At 43.7% G+C, this 24,788-nt stretch overlaps 1 protein-coding gene across 2 annotated transcripts in view; it reads left to right on the top strand.

The window, feature by feature from the left end:
* Positions 1-7,314: 7,314 nt before the first annotated feature.
* The window catches only part of LOC139278737 (cyclic nucleotide-gated channel beta-1-like), a 320,039-nt gene continuing 302,565 nt past the window's right edge, over positions 7,315-24,788 (top strand). The window contains exons 1-7 of one of the 2 annotated variants that reach the window (XM_070897829.1): positions 7,315-7,349; positions 9,724-9,838; positions 10,294-10,330; positions 11,884-12,184; positions 15,175-15,337; positions 22,232-22,383; positions 23,085-23,252. In XM_070897829.1, coding sequence (XP_070753930.1) covers positions 11,938-12,184; positions 15,175-15,337; positions 22,232-22,383; positions 23,085-23,252 — 730 coding nt within the window. In that variant the 5' untranslated portion in view covers positions 7,315-7,349; positions 9,724-9,838; positions 10,294-10,330; positions 11,884-11,937. Of the gene's footprint in view, positions 7,350-9,723; positions 9,839-10,293; positions 10,331-11,883; positions 12,210-15,174; positions 15,338-22,231; positions 22,384-23,084; positions 23,253-24,788 lie in introns of those variants that run through there. The other variant, XM_070897830.1, reaches the window with a different exon arrangement.

Here is a 24,788-nt window from a genome sequence, read left to right as displayed (position 1 = left end):
GAGCTAGAGAGCATGATCTTAGAATAAGGGGTCGCCCATTTAAATCTGAGATGAGGAGAAATTTCTTCTCTCAGAGGTTTGTAAATCTGTGGAATTTGCTGCCTCAGAGAGCTGTGGAAGCTGGGACATTGAATACATTTAAGACAGAAATAGACAGTTTCTTAAACGATAAGGGGATAAGGGGTTCTGAGGAGCGGGCAAGCAAGTAGAACTGAGTCCATGATCAAATCAGCCATGATCTTATTGAATGGCGGAACAGGCTCGAGGGGCTGTATGGCCTATTCCTGTTCCTATTTCTTATGTTCTTATAAATCTGGAGCAAGTAAAGGATATTCAGCCCATTGATAACTCACTCTATCCAGAGTCCGTGTGTAATTATTCTATCATGGACTTTCCCCACCAACACCACCTGTTGATCTCCCACTCTAAGGAACATTAAATTCCTGACCCTGCCTCCTTTGATTTACTGCTTCACGTTGACCAGGGTTTGGTCACAGCTCACTTCCAAATCCCTTTCTCTATCGGTGTGGGCATTGAAACAGGGGAACATTCCCCCTGACTCCAGACCATCCCCCAGGATCAGCGGCTGAGGTTCCCAGCAGGCGGATCCTGGCACTTATGTCAGAATGTCCCCCGCCCCACCGCCATAGGTTTCTGCCCCACGTTGTGTGCAGATGTTTATGTCTCTTTGCTTTGTCCATCAGACCGGTGCAGATTTGCAAAGAAGCCGAGAGCAATGAGGATTTACTAGCAGCAGAGTGAGTCCTTCACCTTCTTTCCTTAGAGGGGGTTGGGGAAGAGAGGGAGCTGCAAGCGACAGAGAGAGTGAATGTTGGGGAGTGAGGGAATTAAACATCTGGAGTGAGGAAAGAAGGGATATGTGAATGTCCCGTGGGAGAGGAAAAGAGGGAGAGAAATAGAGAGTGAGAAACGAGGGATGAACAAATGAGAGAGAGGGATGAAGTGGGGAAGTGTGTCAGTGAGCGATTCTTTGAGTGCACAGGAGGATGAGACAATCTAACTGTGAAGGAGCGAGGAAGATGTTTACAGCATATTTGATGGTAGATTTACCAAGCCCTCTCCCATTGTAAAGATCCTGACCCACTGTGAGCATGAATTGCAAATCTACAGGCAGCATATGTGCAATTTTGTCGTCTGTGCAATGTAGCAAGAATGGGGAGAATCTAGCCTTGTATTTAAAAAAATCACGTATAGTTTCATCAAATCTGTATAACTGCACAAGATCTGCTGCTGTGTAATATGTGTCACAGATTGTGTGGGTGTGTGTATACTTATACCTTTATATGCTCCTACATAGCCACAAGCAGACACAACAACAACTTGTTTTTTGAACTCATCAAACTCATCTTTTGAGTTGTAACTCACAGTGAGTCATACCTGTTGTTTTGGCCAGCCCTGTCGGAGTGAGACTGACACAGGGCTTTTGTCTGGGCCCCATCCCAGTTTGAACATCTGATGGGCATCAAAACGGACCATTTTTCTTAGGTTTGCTAGTCCTTCCTACGGGAAGTCACCGATCACACTCTGAGTTACTCGGCCAGTCAATCTGGCAACACTGATGTGTTGTGGGCGGGACCACCTACAGGCATGACTCACTGAGATATAGAACGCAAAAGATGGCACGGCTACCTCGTAACCCTTGACTCCCCAACATTAAGACGGAAGACTTGTGAGCTTGAGATACACACACACTCAAACGCACACACACGTCTGGGGTATCGTTTCCTCTGTTTGTAAAGTGTAAGAATAATATCACTAAATTATCATTAGTTTATAATAGTCTTAGTGAAATATTGTTCCTTAGGTTTAGAAATAACTATCCCCAGAATGAGAACCCACTGTCTGTGTCTGTGTATATTATAGAGACAGGCGGGGTGCTGCTGCTCATTTCTCTTTGTTTTGCCTGTTAGTCCAGTGCTGGTGACCGAAGAATCCGAGAACACTGAGGATTTAACACCGGCAGAGTGAGTTCTTCACCTTCCTTCCCGGGAGGGGGCATGAGTTTGTCAGGGAGTGGGAGAGATAACATGTGAAGATAGAGGTGAGGGATAGATTATGGGAGGGAGAAAAGTAGAAACAGTGTAACTCCGGGACTGAGGGAATGAGGAAATGTGAAGAGGAGAGTTCATTGGTGTAAAATGAGTGAGTGTGGGGGAGAGGGACTGAGTGAGTCAAAGGGAGAGATCGAGTGAATGTCTCAATGTCAATTTGTTCGGGAGAGAGTCGGTAAATATGTTCCGATGATGAAAGTACTTGTACGTGTAGATCTAACTCAGAGCTGGAGTTAACAGGCCAAACTCATAACCAATAGTTATATTAGGACAATTAGATGGATTTTCCCACAACTGTAACTGTCAACATCATTTAAAATCAATCTACCCACCGTACCAACCCATTCTCTGTAGGAATCATTGCACAAACTTTTATGTATATTTACTGCTGGGTACAATAAATTATCAGCCATAGTAAAGTTAACACAAGAAACCATATCCAAACTTACTGTTGCCCTACCCTTACTCGGTTACACATTGAGCAAAGGCAATGGTGGTGGTTTGCTTTTTGTTTTATCTGAATCGTCTGTCTACTTACTGTGTATATTTGTGGCTGACCACCTCTGATGGCTGAAGATCATTTTCCGCTTTGTTGTCGTTTTATCATGGAAATGTTCCTGACCTGGTGCGAAACTATAATATCTGCAGCTCTGGACTGAATGTTTCGCTATGCTCCACTTACACAATGTAGCATGGAGCTGCTCTGAGGAAACTTTGGCTTTCCTGCTTCTTCGTAAATTGTTCAATTTAACAATTCCTGTGTGAAAAGCTATATTGACCGACGTCTGGACAATCAGCATTATTGGTTGTTTTTTTTAATAGAAATAGACTATTTCTGAGTTCGCTGATGTCAGCAGCGACAGCAATAGAGAGGTTACAATTGGGCACCATTAGGAAGGGAAATTCGGTCATTGTTACCACTCCTGATTGCTATAGGGTAACCCCCTCACTGGCACTCCAGGCACAGACAGGATCGGGCACAGTTGTAATGTAATCCATAGGTGCATAGCCTGCTGCCACTCATTGTCGAGACTCCTATATGGATCATGGACACTTGAGTAAAGTAGCTAACACACTATGGAACTTTAACTCTGAGCGAGTCAATTTTTCAGGAAGGGAAGGGAAGGAAAGAAAACTGGAAAGAGAAAATGTTTTTAAAAGATGATCAGTTGTCATCTTGTTTATTTGCTGCTCTCTGACAACCTTTCTTGTCTGTCAGACCAATTCAGGTGTGTGAAGAAGCCAAGAGCAGTGAGGATCTGCCACCAGCAGAGTGAGTCTTTCATCTTTCTTCCTGGGAGAGAAGGAATGGGCAACTGTGAGAGGGAGGGAATCATCGAATAATACACTAAAGGAATGAGCAAGTATAAAGGAGTAAAGCAGTGAGTAATGAGGTGGGAGAGAGAGAAAAGTGAGGGACAACCTGCTAGAATGTATGGCCCAGTGATGAACAAAGGAAATGAGTAAGTGTGAGGGAGAATGAGCTAAAGGCAGTAATTGGTAGCCTGTGAGGGATTCACTCAACTATTCAGTATGGGCCCGAATTTGATGCACTCACCGCCCACTGTCGCCGACATTCCTCTTCGGGTTCTGCCCAGTGCCACTTTCGATCTGGTCTGGAGAGGGTGGGAGGGGACAACCGCCGGGAACCGCCCGCTGACATCAGCGGATGGTCGAGTGGCGGAAGTGGACTCCCGCCCGCCGAGATGCCGTACTCATGTGACCGGGAGTTGGCGCCAGAACGGGGGTGGACCGCTGCGAGGAGGCTGGTCCGTCCCCGACGGTAGGTCTGAAGAGCTGAAAAAAAAGGTGAATAAACATTTTTTAGTTTTTTTCTTTACAGGCACTTGCCTGTATGGGGTCCTCTGAAGGTGTTCCGATAGGTTTTAACATTTTTTAATGCTTTTTCTTTGCAGGTCTTTGACCCTCCGTGGGCCCGACTCCATCCTCAGCGGCACTTGGTCGGCAAGTGCCTTTGCCGCTGAGAATGAGAGCTCCCGCCGGCTGCCGCCCAGATTGGTGGCATAAGTCCCTCATTTGCTGCCCGCTGACCTTCGAGGGACCTTGTTGATGAAAACCCCGCCCAAAGTACCATCAGGTACCTCGGTGGCCATCGGCGGTCCTTTGGGCTGCACTTGGGCGGGCGGGGGCCTTCATCAAATTCGGGCCCTATATTTATTAATGGCTTAGACAACATAATAGTGAGCCATATATCCAAGTTTGCCGATGACACAAAGAGTGATGGTATAGTAACTTGTGCAGACAGGAGCAGAAAATTACAAAGAGAGATTGATAGATTAAGTGGGCGAAATTGTGGCAGATAGATTTCAACACAGAGAAGTGTAAGGTCATCCATTTTGAATCAAAAAAGGATAGATCCAAGTATTTCAATGGTGAAGAGGTTGGATCAGTGGAAGTCCAAGAGATTTATATGTCCATGTACACAGATCACTGAAGTGCTGCAGGCACAAACATATATATTTTAAAATGCTAATGGAATATTGGCCTTTATAACTAGAGGGCTCGAATATAAAGAGGAGGAAGTTTTTGTGGATTACTGTGTACAATTCTGGGCACCGCACCTTAGGAAGGACATATTGGCCTTGAAGGAGTACAGCGTAAATTCACCAGAATGTTACCATAAGCTCCAAGGATTAAATGATGAGGAGCGATTACATAAACTTGTCTTGTATTCCTGAAATGTAGAAGGTTAAGGGGTGATTTGATTGAGGGTTTTAGGATTGTGAAAGGAATTAATAGGGTAGATAGAGAGAACTTCATCCGCTGGTGGAAGGAATCGAAGACAAGGGGACATAACCTTAAAATCAGAGCCAGGCCATTCAGGAGAGAAGTTAGGAAACCTTCACGCAAAGGGTGGTAGAAGTGTGGCACTATTTCCCACAGAAAGCAATAGACGCTGGCTCAATTAATTATTCTAAATCTGAGATCAGTAGATTTTTGCTAGACAAGGGTATAATGGGATGTGGAGCCAAGGCAGGTGGATGGAGTTAAGATACGGATCAGCTATGATCTCACTGAATGACGGAACAGGCCCAAGGGACTGAATGGCCAACTCCTGATCTTATGTTCCTAGAAGAACAGAGCAAACGAAGAGAGGGAGAACAAATAAAGAACAGACTGAATGAGAAGAAACGAGCAAGTGTAAAGAGAAGGTGTCAACATAAAGTGAACGAGTATTTGAGAGCAAGGAGGGAAGAGATCAAGCCAGTCTGCCAGGGAGAGTGTGAGTTAGTGATAACTGAGTCAATGGGGTAGATTACCAAGTTGTGGTCCATACATAAATCTGACATTGCAAATGGTCTGTGTTATAGAAATTGCGACAATTTTCAACTCCATTCGAAATTAATATTAGGTGGTTTCTATATCGAGCAGCCGATCACAATATCATTTTTACCCCTGAACAGCAAGCTTAAAATCTACCGCACCGTCACTATATGAGAGAGAGTTTATTTACATATACCAATTCTTTGTGTGTATTTATAGATACAGGCTCTTGGTTTATGTGTGCCTATGTATTTGTATGTACAAATGTGTATCTGTATTCAGAGAGGTAGATCATGTACTGCAGTTTATTTCCATACATTGAGAAGCTTTTTAAGAACATAGAACATAAGAATTAGGAGCAGGAGTAGGTCATATGGTCCCTCGAGCCTGCTCTGCCATTCAGTAACATCAAGGTTGATAGTTGACCTCAATTCCATTTTCGTGACCTATCCCCATTTGCCTTAATTCCTCTGAAATCCAAAAATCTATCTATCTCAGCCTTGATTATACTCAACAACTAAGCATCCACTGCATTTTGGAGCTGAGAATTCCAAAGATTCACAACCCTCTGAGTGAAGAAGTTCCTCCTCATCTCAGTCTTAAAAGGCCGGCCTCTTATCCTGAGACTATGGCCCCTAGTTCTAAACTCTCCAGTCAGGGAAACAACCTCTCAGCATCTACCCTGTCAATCCCCCTCGGAATCCTGTATGTTTCAATGCGATCACCTCTCATTCTTCAAAACTCCAGAGAGTATAGGCCCAATCTACTCAATCTCTCCTCATAGGACAAACCTCTCATCCCAGAGATCAATCTAGTGAATCTTTGTTGCACCGCCTCTAAGGCAAGTATATCTTCCTTAAATAAGGAGAACAAAACTGTGCACAGTACTCCAGGTGTGGTCTCACCAAGGCCCTGTACAATTGTAGCAAGACTTCTTTACTCTTGTACTTCAATCCACTAGCAACAAAGGCCAACATACCATTTGCCTTCCCAGTTGATTGCTGTACTTGCATGCTAGCTCTGTGTTTCTTGTACTAGGACACCCAAATCTCTCTGAACACCAACATTTAATAGTTTCTCACTATTTAAAAATATTCTGTTTTTCTATTCTTCCTACCGAAGTGATTAACCTCACATTTCCCACATTATACTCCATCTGCCATTTTATTGCCCACTCACTTAACCTGTCTATATCCCTTTGCTGGCTATTTGCGTCCTCATCACTTCTTACTTTTCCACGTAGCTTTGTATCGTAAGCAAACTTGGATACATTGTACCCGGTCCCTTCATCTAAGTCATCAATATAGATTGTAAATAGTTGAGGCCCCAGCACTGATCCTTGTGACACCCCATTAATTACAGCCTGCCAATCTGAAAATGACCTGTTTATCCCTACTCTCTATTTTCTGTCTGTTAATCAATCCTTTATCCATGCTAATACCTTACCACCCCCCGCCCCCCCCCCCGCCACCCCATGTGCCCTTATCTTGCTTAACAACCTTTTATGTGGCACTTTATCGAATGCCTTTTGGAAATCCAAAAATACTACATCCACTGGTTTCCCTTTATCTACCCTGCTAGTTGCATCCTCAAAAAACTCCAATAAATTTGTCAAACACGATTTACCTTTTATAAAAACATGTTGACGCTGCCTAATCAAATTATGATTTTCTAAGTACCCTGTTACCATTTCCTTTATAATGGATTCCAGCATTTTCCCGATGACTAATGTCAGGCTGACTTACCTGTCGTTCCCGGTTTTCTCTCTTCCTCCTGTCTTGAATAGCAGGATATCCAATTGGCTGGGACCTTTCCGGAATTGTCAACACTATGCCAGCAAAATAGGCAGCTTCAAAACAATGCATGTCTCATAATATCTCTAGTGGTTTGTTTATGTCTTACTATCCCCTGAAGTATATGTTTTGTTTTGTCTGTCAGACCAGTGCAGTCGTGTGAAGAAGGCACGAGCAGTGAGGATTTGCCAGCTGACGAGTGAGTCTTTCAATTCTTGGCTGAGAGAGGAGAGAAAGTGTTAGGGGAAGTGAGAGAGTTGAGAGAGTGAAGGAATGAGAAACTGAGTGAGCATTTTGAGGGGGAAGTGAGCTTGTGCAGGGAGTTTAAGCGAGTGATTGAGGGGATGGCGAGTGAGAAGGATCAAGGTTGAGGGGAAAGTGGGTCTTTGTTTGATGAGATGGAATAGCAGAGACTGACAGCAAGTGAGACTGAGAGGAAATCCTCCGTGATTGAGGGAGTGAAGGTGTCAGGAGAAAGAGAGTGATGCCAAGAAGGGAGTGAATGTGGGCAAAGAGTGATTGGCAGTTCGACACATGCCCAGTGTAAGATGATTTGCATTTCATTTTCTGCTTTTATTTTCCTGCTCTAGAATCAACGTGAAATTTAATTAATGTTTCTTGAAGCTATTCTTGTCGAATAGCATGCATAATAGATTGCTTTGAGTGATATGTTTTGCTCAGTAATTGCTCGATTTGAATCTGTATGTTTATAAGGTGTGGCAAGAGTGTGAAACGTCAATACATTGTGTGTTGGAAGCAGTAATGCATGGAGATTTGCAATGTGCTTTTTGAGCAAAAACTGGTGCAATGGGTTTCTGAGGCTCTCTCTCTAAGGTCGGTAAATCCTGAGGTCGATCTTTCAGTCTTTGTCTCTCGAGCCTCCTGCTGTCTCCTAGCAACCCCTGCCGCTCGCGTTCAGTCTCCTAGCAACCCCTGCCGCTCGCGTTCGGTCTCCCAGCAACCGCAGCCGGGCCGGAGCTGTCCTGGAGCACTGGTGCTGATGAGACGGAGCTCGGGGCTCAACCTGCAAAGCCCGCCTCAACAACAACCAGATATCGCAAGTCTGCGGCAGGGGAGCGGGGCACAGCAGTCACCGGGCCTCGGCAGCCGGGCTTCCACAGAAGCTGCAAATGCAAAAAAAACATTTGCATTGAGGGGAGATCTCATCCGGAGGTCACATCAAGCAGAAATTCTTGTTTATAAAGAAATGCTTTGCTCCCCAGAGCATTAAAGCTGAGGTGGTGGTTTTACATCGAGCAGCAGTTGGGGTATTTTTGGTCCATCAGGTTGGGGGTCGCTGTTCCTATTTTACCGCCTGGGCGGAACTCAGACAGGAATATCCCGTGGGATCTGCGCCTGAGCAGAATGGGACATGGGGAGGGGGGGGGGGGGGTGGGGGTTAAAATAGGGGCAGAGTTCCCTGTTGACGCCAGCTTCCTCCGCCAATCACGAACCGTGGAATTTAAACTGTTTGGCAGCGCAAAACCGATGTTGTGGATGTTCCGTCCATGGCAGAACCCATCTGATTTTTATTACCATTAAACTCAATGGAAATTAAAAGTGGATAGTTTCTATAGAGGATGGTGGGGGTCTGGAACATACTGCCTGCAAGGGTCGGCCACCAGAGAGGGTTTTGGGCTGGCCAGTGGTCTGGTGCCTGTTGGCGGCCTGGCCGAATCCGAGTCCGCCATTGTCGGGCCGACCTTAGAGTTGGACGACAATTAAAATAAAATGGCGGCCGTGGCGGTGCTCCCTTCCATTTAAGGGCGGCCACGCCATCCAGCCACTGGCAGCTTCCCGGCTCCGCTCCTGTGGGGCAATTTCCCTCACGGGGCGGAAAGGGGTCGCTGGCGGGTGGTAAGGGGTGGGCGCGCACCCGACGGGAAGGGAACATGAGGCCCGGTGGAAACCCGTTTCCTCCGCTTCCGGCCCGGGGCCAAATTCTGGCAGGTCGGACCATCTGCCTGCCCCTGGTTGGAAAGGCTTTACCGCCCCATTACTGCCTTTTAGAAGCGGTAATTGACCTTAAAGAGAGCGGCAATTTTGGCACCTTTAACCCCCGGGTCTCGTGTAGTGCTGTGATGCGAATTTGCCACTCGGACCAGCCCCTACACATCGCACACGCACCCCAAGGTTGAAAATCTGCCAGCGAAGCTCGCACGTTGGAAATAGAATCCATCTGATTTTCCTCCAGTTGAACGGGAGGAAAATCTACAAACACATGGAAATTAGGGACAGGAAAAGAATAACTGGTCCATCAAACCTGCCCCACACTCATGGTGCCTGGAGCATCATGACTAGATAATTCTTACCCCCCAGCACCCATGCAATCTCCTGGGAAAGGGGGAAAAAACAGGAAAACCCCAGGGCCAATAGGGAACAAATCTAGAATATTCCTCAGGTGATCAAAACCACATTAAGCATGCGTACGTCAGCTATTACATCACTTACCTTTTCCGTTCTGTCGGGTGTGTGAGCCTCCTGGCGAGATTGCCCTTTCAGTGCTCTGTCTAGATGATGCTTAATGCCCATCTAGATGGAGAATCTATGCCACAGCCTTTTGTGTTTTGCAGTAACCTGGCCGGCATCTACCTAGAAGGGAGCGACCAGACTGCGCACCCAAAGCCCGTCGAAGAGGTTGCTGAAGATCAAGTGACGGAAGCTTTTGAGATCAGCCCTCAACAGCAGGTAAGGGGATGACAGGCCAAATGTCATCATGGTACACCACCTGTTGGAGCATAGCATTACTCTTAAAGAGATAGTCCCTTCTTGAAAAGATGTGCTTGGCAAATCACATTGTTGGATTTACTAGCGGATCTCCTGCAACGTATCTTGCAGTAAATCAGAGGAAATTCTCTTTTATAAGGGCATGAGAATTGTACCAAGCAACACATAATGGGCAAGAAGTTCAAATTGCACCCAAAATGAGCACAAAGTTGGTGGAGCGATGGATCTGGCTGCTGATCCGATACAAGACACACACACACAAACCGGAGAGAATGCTCAAAAATGCATATATCATTCCAGATCAAACAAACAAAGGACATTTGACATGCACTATTCTGTGAAGGTAGTGAGCCTTTAATCGCCCAAATATTTAATCGTCCATGGTGATTGTTTCTCATTTGTATTTTTTAAATCAGGAGGAGGATATTCTGACAACTGAGTTCGACCAGGAAAGTAAGTGCTCAAAGTATATCTGTACTTAGTGGGAGAGTGTCAGTGGGGTTATTACTGCATTCAGATTTTTCAATCTCTTCATTTCTTTTTAGAGCAAATTCAGTGAAGCTACACCCCACGAGCAGAGCCTCATTCGGCAGGAGTGTGGGTTGGAGATTTGGAGCTATAGTGTTACAGCCCTATCTCTGACTGGTGCCCACATCAGTGACAGGAACAGAGACACAGTGAAATATCACTGTGCCTTTGGACACTCTGAGGGAAGAGTTCCTCTGAATGATGTGGTGGTGTTCTTTATAAATGGACTTACAATTTTGCTGCAGCCTCTCCTCTCCTTGATGTTTAGAACTGATATTCAAACTGAATGCCATATAATATTAAGGATAGATACAAATATCTACAATACTTCATTGTAAATAACATTGGCTGTGATTATTTTATTTAGTACCAGGCTAGCTCCTTCCCCAGATCTGCCATTTTCATGTATATCGGTTTTCATTATTATTATAGCATGAGTGTAAGTGTGCTTAAACTGTTACTCCTACGTGTAAAAATGTGTTTAAATCACTGCGATAAGTCTGTGACTTTGTTTAACTCATTTTTTAGGATATGGTCAGGTGAAGGAAATGTCTGTATTCCCTCAGGTGTAAATTTTATAAACATTGATAATGTATAAACTGCTTAAAGAACATATGAGCTATGCAGCATGTGTGAGCTGTATGTGTGTAAACCTTACAGTGATACATAAATCGTGGCAAACATAAAATATATGGAGATTCTATAAACTGAATCTCGTATGTAGGCACAATAATGAACGTATGCAACAACAGTATGTGGGAGTACGCTGTACTGTGTGTGGTATATTTGCCGATAAAGTGTGAGATATTGTCTGAGACAGGGTGTGTTGTACAGTCTGAGATTGGGAGGGGTGGGTACAGTCTGAGATCGGGGCGGGGGGGGGGAGTACAGTCTGAAATGGGGTGTGTGGTACAGGCTGAGATGGGGTGTGTGGTACAGTCTGAGATGGGGTGTGTGGTACAGTCTGAGATGGGCGTTGTGCTGTACAGTCTGAGATGGGGTGTGTGATACAGTCTGAGATGGGGTGTGTGGTACAGTCTGAGATCGGGGTATGCTGTACAGTCTAAGATGGGGTGTGTGGTACAGTCTGAGATCGGGGTGTGCTGTACAGTCTGAGATGGGGTGTGTGGTACAGTCTGAGATCGGGGTGTGCTGTACAGTCTGAGATGGGGTGTGTGGTACAGTCTGAGATGGGGTGTGTGGTACAGTCTGAGATGGGGTGTGTGGTACAGTCTGAGATCAGGGGGTGGGGTCGGAGGGGGGGTGGTACAGTCTGAGATGGGGTGTGTGGTACAGTCTGAGATCGGGGTGTGCTGTACAGTCGGTGGGGGGTCTTTGTGGTACAGGCTGAGATGACAGTCAGTGAGAATGATATATTGTGGTACAGTCTGTATTAAGTGGTATGCTGTGTTACACAGTCTAGGATGCACTATATAGTCTCCTTGAACTCTATACTTAAACCTGCTTTTGCTTTTTAGTTGCAGATGCTCAGTGCTGAGCCAGCCTCCTTACTGCTCGAATCACATTCCTAGATGTGCTTAGTTACTGCCATCATGTCTAAACGAAGTAAAGACGTAGAGTTAGTCCATCTCGTTCGTGACGTGCCGCTGACTCCCAGAAGCTCCACCCCTAATTCCCAGTATGCTTTAGATTTACCCAATGTGCCTAGCTACCGGCCTTCCACCTCTCGGCTACCTCCACTTTGCCCTAGGAAGCAAACATCTGGGGTCAAAAACCCCAACTTCCTGACCGAGGAATGGTCCCCATTGCGTCGTATAGGTGAACATAATCTGCACTATGTTTGGTAGTTGCTTTACGTTTTTTATTTGCATATCAGCTTGTTTGAATCTGTGTGTATGTCTGTGATCGCCTGTCTTGAGTCCCGTGTGTGTATAACTTCAATATTGTTGGTTGGTACGCAGTTATGGTCAATGTCTGAGATACTTTCACAAAACAATCAGTGGACTTTCTGGATCTAGCCAGTGACTGCTTACTAACCTCCTTTGATTTCCCTGAGGCCTGAACCCTTTTGTTTACACAATGGCTTAACATCCTCCTCTGATTTTTCTTGAGGGATTAAAGTATTTCACTTACATGGGACAAGATTTACAAAAGCAGATTTAAATAGGAACATAGGAACAGGAGTAGGCCATGCTGCCCCTCGAGCCTGTTCCGCCAATCAGTTAGATCATGGCTGATCTGTTTCTTAACTCCATATATCCGTCTTGGTCCCTTATCCCTTAATACTCTTGGCTATCAAAAATCTACCAATCTCATTTGTGAAGTTTTCAATTGACCCCCCTCCCCTCCCCCAGCAGCTTTTTGGGGGAGAGAGTTCCAGATTTCCATACCCTTTATGTGAAGCAGTACTTCCTGACATCGCAACTGAGCAGCCTAGCTCTTATTTTAAGAATATGTCCCCTTGCTCTGGACTTCCCCACCAGAGGAAATTCTCTCCATCTACCCAATCAACTCCTTTAATCATCTTAACCACCTCAATTAAATTACCTGTTGATCTTCTACACTCAAGGGAATACAAAGCTAGGGAGAAATGTTGGGTGTTTGGAGAGAAAATGGGAGCGGTCTAACGATTTTTCGATACTCAACTGGTTTGTCTACTCCAAACCTCACTATGTTCTGGCCCTAATCCAGCTGCTTTAATGCATTGCCAGCTCAGAGTTGTCTCTGAGGTTATATAAGCAATAAAACTCCTTTCTTCCCTGTGAATCTTTAATGTAGTCACTCTAATCCCTTGGGCTTTTGGATTACATTTGTAAAAGGAATGTTGCGGAGAGGTGCAACGGTTCATCTTGATCAAAAAGACAATACTGATCAACTTACTTCAGATCCTGGTTGAATCTGGGCTGTCAGCAGGGATCACATTGCAACAACAGCTATTTACTACTGGAAGTAACATTAAGATTCATCTTTAAGAGGCCTTCCTGAAATTCAATTGGGAAAAAACGGAATATGTCAAACAATGAGCTGCATCTGATTCCATTCAAATAATTCTGAGTAGAAAGGAACATCATCAAACTCAAAGCATAAAACCACGAGTTATTAATGTGCACTAAAATGCAAGGAGATTAAGGAGCTGGATAATTAACTAAAATGTGCCAAATGCAAATTAATATATACATTTATTGGACATACTATTTAAAACAAAGCCATGTATGAAGGTGAGATTTTCCCCTCTTGGACTATGTCAAAGTTATCGGCCTGTAACTTGGGGTTTCGCTGACCAGCAGAGCAGATCATTTCAGAATTCCCTGCTGCACAGTGCTTAGCTCACTGGAGGAAGAGCCTGAAGGGCATTGAAAGCATTTTCAAATGGATTTTATGCAGTAGTGAGTTTCTCATAATAGCTCATTATTTTAGTTTTTAATATAAAACTATCATTCAAAACTACAAAAAGTATAACGAGAATATGCCTTAGACATGGAGTTCTTAAAGTAAAACATAAAAACATAGAAAATAGGTGCAGGAGTAGGTCATTTGGCCCTTCAAGCCTGCACCACCATTCAATATGATCATGGCTAATCATTCACCTCAGTACCCCTTTCCTGCTTTCTCTCCATACCCCTTGATCCCTTTAGCCATAAGGGCCACATCTAACTCCCTTTTGAATATATCTAACGAACTGGCCTCAACAACTTTCTGTGGTAGAGAATTCCACAGGTTCACAATTCTCTGAGTGAAGAAGTTTCTCCTCATATCGGTCCTAAATGGCTTACCGCTTATCTTTAGCCTGTGACCCCTGGTTCTGGACTTCCCCAACATCAGGAACATTCTTCCTGCATCTAACCTGTCCAAGCCCATTAGAATTTTATATGTTTCTATGAGATCCCCTCTCATTCTTCTAAATTCCAGTGAATATAAGCCTAGTCGATCCACTCTTTCTTCATATGTCAGTCCTGTCATCCCGGGAATCAGTCTGGTGAACCTTCGCTGCACTTCCTCAATAGCAAGAATGTCCTCCCTCAGATTAGGAGACCAAAACTGTACATAATATTCAAGGTGTGGCCTCACCAAGGCCCTGTACAACTGCAGTAAGACCGCCCTGCTCCTATACTCAAATCCTCTCGCTATGAAGGCCAACATGCCATTTGCCTTCTTCACTGCCTGCTGTACCTACATGCCAACTTTCAATGACTGATGTATCATGACACCCAGGTCTCGTTGCACCTCCCCTTTTCCTAATCTGTCACCAAAGAAAGACTTGCATTTATATAGCGACTTTCGCGACCACCGGACGTCCCAAAGCGCTTTACAGCCAATGAAGTACTTTTGAAGTGTAGTCACTGTTGTAATGTAGGAAACTCGGCAGCCAATTTGCACACAGCAAGCTCCCACAAACAGCAATGTAACAATGAGGAGATTGATCAATTTTGGGGGGGGGTCAGGAATAGTCCATTTTGGGAGGTAAATAGTAAATAGTAGTAGTCAAAGAGCGATTACCACAGGAATCTCCCAGATGTCTTATGAAGTGGAGGGGTCTGTTACTGGGTAAGTTTTGGCTTAGAAACCCACCAGAAGTTTCCAGTGTAATGGTAAGATGTTGCTGGCACTGTGATTATAATAGAGTCTGTTCAGTTCAACAGTGTCACACTTCCGGGATAAATTAATGTATTATCTTTATATGCTAACCTAAAGCAGTGTGTGTATGTCGTAACATCAAATAACCATATAGAGCTCTGGGAAGTACATGGTATCTTCGGCGAGTGCTCAATGCTTTCACCTCCTTCTTATCCGCCTCTTTACTTTGTTAGATCCTCATACTACCTCACTACCCTCAGTCAACATTGAAGATGTGGATTCTGAAGGGGATTCCTTAATATCCGGGTTTGGCAAGTTGCCACCAATTCAGTTACCCTCTTCACCATACAAGAGCCGGACACTTGCAGTACCTGGTGTCCCCAAGTCAGCACAAAGGTATGAGCACAAACTAAGGTCAGTGCGGATTAGGAGATGGATGCAGTAGTTGTGAAGGTTGCTAGATTGCACTGGTGGAAGATTTAGTTGAGTGCTGGAGAGCTCTGTGCAGGAATTCCTCCAGGATTTGAATTTGCAGTTTCAATGCAGATGCCAACAAAATAAGGGGCTAGAGTTTGCAGATTTGGCAGCCAACAGCTCACAAAGAAAGCTTGACCGGGTTTGCAGCTGAGCTGAGCAATGACAAATGATATTCAATAAGGCCAATGCTGAATATTGGAAATAAAATGGGAGGCAAGTGTGCTCCATAGGTGGAATAGAACTTGGCAAGGGAAAGAGATTTAGGGTGTTAATTTGCTTATCAGGTTGTGGTGATTTTTACAATCCCTGGATCAGGCATATTTCTCAAGTGTTTACTCTCAACTTAAGGTTGAGGTAGCCAAATCCTAAAGACGCTGAATGGGTCTGATGGTCCGGTCTATCTCTCCCTAAAGGAGAGGAATGGCCCGAAAATGTTACCGTCCTCCAGATAGCACTTTTTAAACAAGTTTCAGCCAGAATGTAATGTCTCGGATATTGTAAAGGTCCGGGAATCTCTCCTCAGTAGTGTACCTCTTCACCGAAAGAGTGTACGAGATGTGGTTCACGAGACCATGAGAAACAATTCTAAAACATATAGAGGTTTATTAAAGAACCAATCTGCAATTTACAGTTGGTGAGTCAGTCAATCGCAATGTAAACAGTTCTTAAAAAAGATGAAAAATACAATCTTATTTCTAGTAGAGAATCTCACTTTTAAATCTAAACTTCGTTACAGGATTACAGTTCTAAAATTATTTAAGCAGGATATCCATCAATTATCAAGGTAGCAGTTACCTTAAATCCCCGAGTAGTAGAAGGCGATAGAGCAGGCACGATGCCTTCTGCCTCACTCTGATAGTCGAGAAACGCTTATGCCCTTCTAAGCGAGTCTAAAAATCTAATTCGAGCTCTCAATATTTATACCCTTTTCTTGTTGGTCAAGTTTATTATCGCTAGTTATTTTTTAGCTGACCTTTGCATTATTAACCATTGTGTCAAAACATGGCCATTGTGAGTTTACCATCTATGTTCAAAGGGCAGGTGTCATTTGTTTGTGCCATGGGCACTTGAGTGTTGTTGCAACATGTGTTCTTTTCAAAGAAGTTATACAATAAATATGCATAGTCCCAAGAATTTGGTCTTGTTTATGCGATAGGTACTTAACATTTAGCCATTCAATTGGTCTAACTGCTGTATCTACATATGTCCATTGTTCGATCACCAAGCTATGGTCAAGAGGGCAGATGCCATTGGTTTATGCAATGGACAATCCAGATTAGGCCATTCAGCTGACTGCTATTTCAACAATTGTCCTGTTTTAAGAAGTTAATAAAGTTGCTTATCCAGGGTCAGCCCTTGAAGCTAGAATTCTTTCAAAGCTGGGACTCCAAAACTAGCCAACTTAGCTGAATGCTATCTCAACAATTGTCTCATTTTTAAAGAAGTTATAAGGTAGAATTTTTTAAGAAGTTATAATGTAGAATTCCTTCACACGGTACAAAGAGTAGCAAACATAATTAAAAGAAACAGGATGCTGGAATATATTGCCAAATCAGTTAAATTCACTGCGCCATTCATGCTGAAGCTGTGAAATAGGAAGATAAGTCGGGATGAGGAAACATCTAACATTTTGCGGAAGGACTTAGATCTGCTATGTAACTAAGCAGACAAATTAAATAAAGAATTAATACCGAGGAATACAAAGTATGGCACATAGGTAGAATGATTGAGCAATACAGGTTTACAATGAAGGAAATAATCAGCAGAAGGAGACTTTCAAAGGCACCTGAGAGCTACAATAGACTCATCATTTCAATGTTGAGATAAAGGGTTGATTTTCTAACTTGATGCTGCCGATCCTGCACCGAATTTTCAATATCCATGTGTAGAGGCCCTACAAGTGGTGCATAAGAGAGATATGAGCAATGTGAGGTTTGGGATCGCCAGCCTCAAAGCAAGATGTCTCAGAGGCATCCTTATAGCGATATAAAAGACACTTAAAGAATATAACCTCGGAACCAAACTTGTAGATAGACCTGAACGAGCAGGCACACATTCAGGGCTGAGAAGGGTAACTTAAGGACAGACACCAGAAAGTACTTCTTTACACTTAGGCTGATCAGCAGCTGGAACAGCTTGTCAAGAACATAAGGAATAGGAGTAGGAGTAGGCCATTTGGCCCCTCGACCCTGCTCCGCCATTCACTAAGATCATGGCTGATCTGATCCTGGCCTCAACGCCACTTCCCGTCCCGCTCCCCATAACCCTTCACTCCCTTATCATTCAAAAATCTGTCTATCTCCACCTTAAATATATTCAGTGACCCAGCCGCCACAGCTCTCTCGGGTAGAGAATTCCAAAGAACTACGCCCCCTAGTTCTAGATTCCCCCATGAGGGGAAACATCCTCTCTGCATCTACCTTGTCGAGCCCCCTCAGAATCTTATATGTTTCCATAAGATCACCTCTCATTCTTCTCAACTCCAATGAGTATAGGCCCAACCTACTCAACTTTTCTTCATAAGACAATTCCTTCATCTCAGGAATCAACCTCGTGAACCATCTCTGAACTGCCTTCGATGCAACTATATCCCTCCTTGAATAAGGAGACTAAAACTGTTTGCAGTACTCCAGGTGTGGTCTCACCAACGCCCTGTACAGTTATAGCAGGACTTCCCTACTTTTACACTATTGCAGATGGATGCAGAGAGGATGTTTTCACTGATGGGGGAGACTAGAACTAGAGGACATGATCTTAGAATAAGGGGCCGCACATTTAAAACAGATGAGGAGAAATTTCTTCTCTCAGAGGATTGTAAATCTATGGAATTTGCTGCCTCAGAGAGCTGTGGAAGCTGGACATTGAATAAATTTAAGACAGAAATAGACAGTTTGTTAAACGATAATGGGGTAAGGAGTTATGGGGAGCGGGCGGGGAAGTGGAGCGGAGTCCATCAGCCATGATCTCATTGAATGGTGGAGCAGGCTCGAGGGGCTCCTTTTTCTATTTCTTATGTTCTTATGTTCTTATACTCCATCCCCCTTGCAATAAAGGCCAACTTTCCACTTGCTGTATCTGCATACTTTTGTGTTTCATGTACAAAGACTCCCAGATCCCTCTTTTCCACAACATTTGTAATCTCTCCTCATTTAAATAATAATTAGTTTTTTTATTTGTCTTACCAAAGTGGATAACCTCATATGTTCCCACATTATATTCCACCTGCCAAATTTTTACCCACTCATTTAGCTTATCTATATCCCATTGTGTCCTCTTCACAACTTGCTTCCCCACCTATCTTTGTATCTTAAGCAAATTTGGCTACATTACACTCGTTCCCTTCATCCAAGTCATTAAATAGTTGTAAATAGTTGAGTCCCCAGCACTAATCCCTGTAGCACCCCACTAATTACAGTCTGCCAACCTGACTCTCCATTTATCCTGACTCTCTGTTTTCTGTTAGTTAGCCAATCCTCTGTCCATGCTAATATATTACCCCCAACCCCGTGAACTTTTATCTTGTGCAGTAATCTTTTGTGTGGCACCTTATCGAATGCCTTCTGGAAATCTACTGGTTCCTCTTTTTCCATTCTGCTCGTTACATCCTCAAAGAACTCTTTCATAAAACCATGCTGACTCTGCTTGACTGTATTATGTTTTTCTAAATGTCCTGCCACTACTTCCTTAATAATGGACTCCAGCATTTTTTCTATGACAGATGTTAGGCTAACTGGTCTATAGTTTCCTGCTTTCTGTCTCCCTCCTTTCTTAAATAGGGGCGTTACATTTGTGGTTTTCCAATCTGCTGGGACCTCTCCAGAATCCAAGGAATTTTGGTAGGTTACAACCAATGCATCCACTATCTCTGCAGCTACTTCTTTTAAGACCCTCGAATGCAGGCCATCAGGTCCAGGGGACTTGTCCGCCTTTAGTCCATTAGTTTGCCTAGTACTTTTTCTCTAGTGATAGTGATTGTTTTAAGTTCCCTTTCCCCCTTCCTCCTTGATTATCAATTATTGGGCTGCTTTTAGTGTCTTCCACCTAAAGGAAGGTTGAAGACAACACACTGAGGAATGGGTGTCTGGGAGTCTTCTTCACGTAACATTATTTTAACCCACCATGACCAATTTCATTAGCAAACGGTCCCAAAGATAAAATCAAAAGCAATTGGGACAAGAGTTGTCCAGCTCCTTTTTTATTTGGTCAGTTGCGATTTATTTGGTATTGCGATTAAGTCTCCAAAAAAAAATCTATTGAGACATCTACACTTGCAGCATTTCTGATTACACATGCTCTCCCTGTATGTACACACACCACTTCCCTAAGTCCAGAGCGCTTTGGCACAAGTTGGCAAAGCTAAGGCTTAGGGAGCCTAAGTGTGCACAGTGAAATTGCTGGAGTTCAACTGGCTAAAGCTGCACAGCTTTCCAATATAGAGTACAAATAGGTTTCCCACTATTTGTCCTGCCAGCACCACTTTACCCACTGGGGTATTTCTTAGTTCCCTATGTAACTAGAAAACAGAAACCTTTTATTAGGTTTTGGTGAGTGTGGGTGTTCTGTTTCATCGAGTTATATAACCCAGCAGTAATACCATCTCCTCATGCCACTACTGACTGACATTGTTAATATAATGGTCGCCCACAACCTCTACAAGCCACTTCCTCCTGTCACCATTCATAGCCACCCATCCAATTATTAATTAACTCCACACTGACAATCTCATTGTTTTTTATCTTTTATTCTTTGTCATGCATTCAGTTTGTGTAAGAATCTGCAGTAAGTGACCAACTGTTAGGGCCACACTAGTGTTACAGACCAGTGCTGTACAGTCGTGCACGCTTGTGTTACAAATCAGCATTATACAGAAATGGCACGGCAGTGTTACAACCCAATGCTGTGCAGTAGTATTAATGTTAGAAGCACATACAATACAGTAGTGCTAAGCTAGTATTAGACACACAACAACACACACCGTACACTGTAGCAATGAGAGCCTGTTTGTTTCCTTTCACTCCTAACCCTTAGGCCACAAATTGGACAGAAAATGCTGGAAATACTCAGCATCTTAAAAAGAAGAGACAGGCTGAAATTCCAGGTCTAAGACCCTTTGATATTTTTAGGTGCGGTGTATTTTCAGCATTTTATTTAAATATATCTCGATACTGGTCAATATGAATATAATTACCAGCTGAAGATATTTGGGCTGAGTGATCAACAACCCATTAAACTTGGTCCAATCTGGCTTCCAGTTCCTGGTTTGATGTGTGAAAGATAGAAACTTCTAACTGATTGTCAGTCTCTTTCCCATCCCTGGTGTGAAGATGCTGTAGTTCAACTTGATATCATGGTGATAAAAAGGATGTCACCTATGGTCCTTGTCCTGCTGGCATCTGGCAGAGACAGGAATATCTCTGTGATGACTTTTGATGGGCCTGTGATGACCTGTGATTTAATTGTCTTTATTGAATAGAAATAAGCTCACCTCCCATGAAGACAGTGTGGATGAATCATCCCAGGAGTTACCTGTGCAAGCTTGGCACAGCCAGACCAACCTCCAAGTTGACGATGGAACTAGATTTACATTGTCCCTTGACTGGCAGGAATTTATAGCAGTTTTCATGCTTGATTTTTCTGAGTCCTTTGTACTGCTACAGATGCCATTATTTTTTATGCATTCCCTCCCCCCCATTGTTCCAGGTAATTGTCAAATGGTGCTGGCTGCAAATTACATCACAGGGGCAGGTTTTCGAATACAGATGCCCCAGAGTGGGGACGGTGGTCTCAACTGCTTGTGGGTGGCTGCGCACACCTCAACACATGGGTTTAGCCTCTTATGTAAGGGATGCAGTTTGGATTAGAGGTAAATTGTGAGGTGTAATTAGAGGGAGGAATGGATACTGAGCAGTGAAGAGAGAGAGAGCAGGTAGGAAGAGGAATTTGAGGGCCACGGAGGAGCAGGGTGAAAGCGGATAGCCTGATTGAATTTATCCCATTCATTTAATTAATTTGGTAATGCCATGTTTTTACCTGAAGTTGTGTTTATTCAGGGCACACATGTATTTATTTCATCAATTCTCAAATGGAAATCAGCCCCAGAAGCTGGGCTCCATGAATTGATGCCGCATTTATTAAATTTATTTCCAGCTTTTCCTCCTACCATAAAAGCAGGATTGCAGGCTGCATATATTTATTTATTTCATTAATCCCCAGCTGTCCTGCTGCTCAATTCCATGAATAGAAGCCGTACTGGAGTAGAAGCAGAGCTGGAAGCAGCAGTGGAGGAACTGGGAGCATTACATGTTGTCATCAGGCTGAGTGGGTTGGAGTGGCAAGCAGGGCACGGTAATGGATCAGGCAGAAGCAGGCATTCCCCAGATCAGAACACACAAGTAAAGCAGCAGGGTGGGTGGTGAGCAGGGTGGATGGTGAGCAGGGTGGTGAGCAGGGTGAGTGGTGAGCAGGGTGGGTGGTGAGCAGGGTGGATGGTGAGCAGGGTGGGTGGTGAGCAGGGTGGGTGATGAGCAGAGCGGCCAATGTTTACAAAAGAGGTTTCAATGGAGCACATCTTCTACACAAGGGATAGATATATTTGTGAATGGACAAAATGGACATGGTTACTAGAATTACAATCATGTTGTGCAATAAGTTATATTTAGTACGGTTTCTCACATCAGCACAGCCCTTGGGCTAAATTGGAATATTGATGCGTTTGGCACTAGTGACCTCAGACTACACTTGCAACATTGGCACCAGACACACCTTGTATTGGAAAGCTAAGTGCCTGAATTCAGTTTTATTGTTCAATTTCAGTGATCAACAGGGTTCGACAACAAGTATTACCAGTGCTATTATTAATGAGCGTCTCCAGGAGCTGGTGAAACTCTTTAGGGAACGAACAGAACAAGTCAAGGAAAAACTCATTGACCCTGATGCATCTGAAGATGAACAAAGTCCAACTGCATGTAAGTAAAGGGATTAGAAAATTGGGGGCAGGACATGGTGATTGGGATGGGGTTGGTAAACAGTATGTGCATTGAACAACAATGTGAAATCATGGCTGGCATAATTGGACAGTTTGTCTGAACTACTGAACGAACCTCAGTTAAGATTTCACAGAACTTCATACAGTGGGATTAGGTAGCAATGAATGTAGAGGAACACAGGAAGATACAAACAGAACAGGGGGACTTGGATGGCTCAAAGGGCTAATGTACTCTCCTCTCAGTTCTTTGACTTGCGTTCCAAACCTGGCCAGACTGGTGGAATGAAAGCCTCTTATCTGATGTCTAAAGTTGGCCGAGAAGTTCCTGAGACATCCTCCTAGGGGGTGGATCTAGGCTGGGTGGAATTTTTGTCTGCCTCACGGAGTGTCCTTGCATCTATCCTAAATCTTAGGGTTAGGGGCACTGCCCATAACAGCAGGGTGGGGTGGGTGGGTGATGAGGATATCGTTGTGACTCCTTGCTGTCACATTTCCTACATTTCAACAGTGACTATACTTCAAAAGTACTTCATTGCCTGTAAAGCGCCTTGGGACTTCCTGAGTCTTGAGCGGGGCTATAGAATTACAATTTAAAAAAAATTAATTTGCTCTGTTATGGAGCTAAAATGTTTTTGACTTGCTCACAAATAAATCTGACTGTTTGTTTACTTTATACTACAGCACCAGTGAAGAAGGCCTCAGAAGCCCTTCCCCCACCCCCAGTGGAGGAAGAGGAGGAGAAGAAGGAGGAGCACTACTGTGAAATGATGTGCTGCAGGTTTAAAACTGAACCTTGGATCAGGCGGATTAAATCAGTGGGGTTTCCATCCAGCGTTGATCCCTTCAGCAGTAGGTTTATTTGGGACTGTCTTTCAAAGTAATGTTTGTAACTGTGATAGTCTGAGCAGTAACTGGTATGAGATGCAACTAATCAATAGTCTGATCAGTAACTTGTCAATGGGATCTAAACCCAGCAGTACCCAGCTGAGCAGTAACTGATGAGCAGGACCTTATCTGAGCAGGAGATTAGTCAGCAGGTACAAGTGTGAACGGTAACTGATCCTCAAGATCTTAGCTGAGGTGGAACTAATCAGTAGGATCTGATCTGAGCAGTCAGTAGTCAACAAAGACTGGGTGACAGAAATTAGCTTGAGCTGTCGCTAGTCAGTAGGACCTCACCTCAACAAGAACTGTTTCAACAGGAACTAGTCAACATGTTCTAGTCTGAGAGCTAACTCGCCTACAGGAAACAATCTGAGCAGTAACTGGCCTGAGCAGCAACCGTCCACAATTTGATCAATGACTTATCAACTGAATCTAATCAAAGCAATATCTTGATGGACAGGAACAAGCTGAGCAATAATTCATCAAAAGTTTGTAGTCTCAGCAGTAACTGGGCAACAGGAGCTAATTTGAACATGAACTAGTCCACAGAATTTCATCTAGTCAACAACATATGGTCCAAGTAATGTTAGTAGTAACTAATTCATAGTATCGCACAGAGCAGGACATAGTCAACAATAACTAGTCCAGGCAATAACTAAATTGAGCAATAACTAATTGACTGGATCTAATGGTGACAGTGTTACAGGCGTTAAAAGAACAATGTTGATTAGAACAACAGTCTGGGAGATGTTTGGTGTGACTTGCATTAATATACAGCTTCAGTTTTGACCATCTTCCCATTTATATAACTGTATTAAATGTGATTCTGTGATGCTTTGAGGCAAAAAAAAAGTAACAATTCTCTTGTGATTTGGTTCAAATAAATACATCTTCTTGTCTTTGCTGTGGTTTCAGCAGATTCCAATATCACTACCAAGTACCAAGCAGATTATTGTGTGGTGCAGTGGATGGACACACTACTTTATTTCTGTGGATTGCATTTGAAATCAGCCTAGCCTGATAGAAATAAAACCTTCTTTCTCTTCAGGCTGTTTGGGCCATAAGTGAAACAAAGTTCAATCTAGTTGTGTGCGAACACAAGTCCATGACACAAAACTCCCCACAAATTGGCACTAGACCATCACCTTCAAATAGAGAGCAACAAGGATGGATGGTGTAGAAATACGAATAGCACATAAGTGCAATAGGAGATGCACTTCTAAAATTGGGATTAAGTTGTATTGTTGAGACAGTTAAAAGAAAGCTTTACTCATAGGGCTAGACTTTCCACTTTACATTGCCCATCTATGGCCCATCTATCGCCCAAAACGGACCTCTATCGCCCATTTTGAGCAACAAGTGGAAACTAGGCCCAAAACATTGCCAGAAAAACAGGTGCCTAAGTTTCCACTTTGATCACTGAGATGATCGCCCAAATGATCGCCCACACAAGGCCCATCCGAAGTTTCAGCACCTAGCATGCACTTCGCTGGGCCGATG

The sequence above is a fragment of the Pristiophorus japonicus genome, chromosome 13 (assembly GCF_044704955.1).
Source record: "Pristiophorus japonicus isolate sPriJap1 chromosome 13, sPriJap1.hap1, whole genome shotgun sequence".
In the NCBI taxonomy this organism is placed as follows: Eukaryota; Metazoa; Chordata; class Chondrichthyes; family Pristiophoridae; genus Pristiophorus; species Pristiophorus japonicus.
Note: the sequence above shows the minus strand (reverse complement) of the source record. Positions and strands in the feature narration are given on the sequence as shown.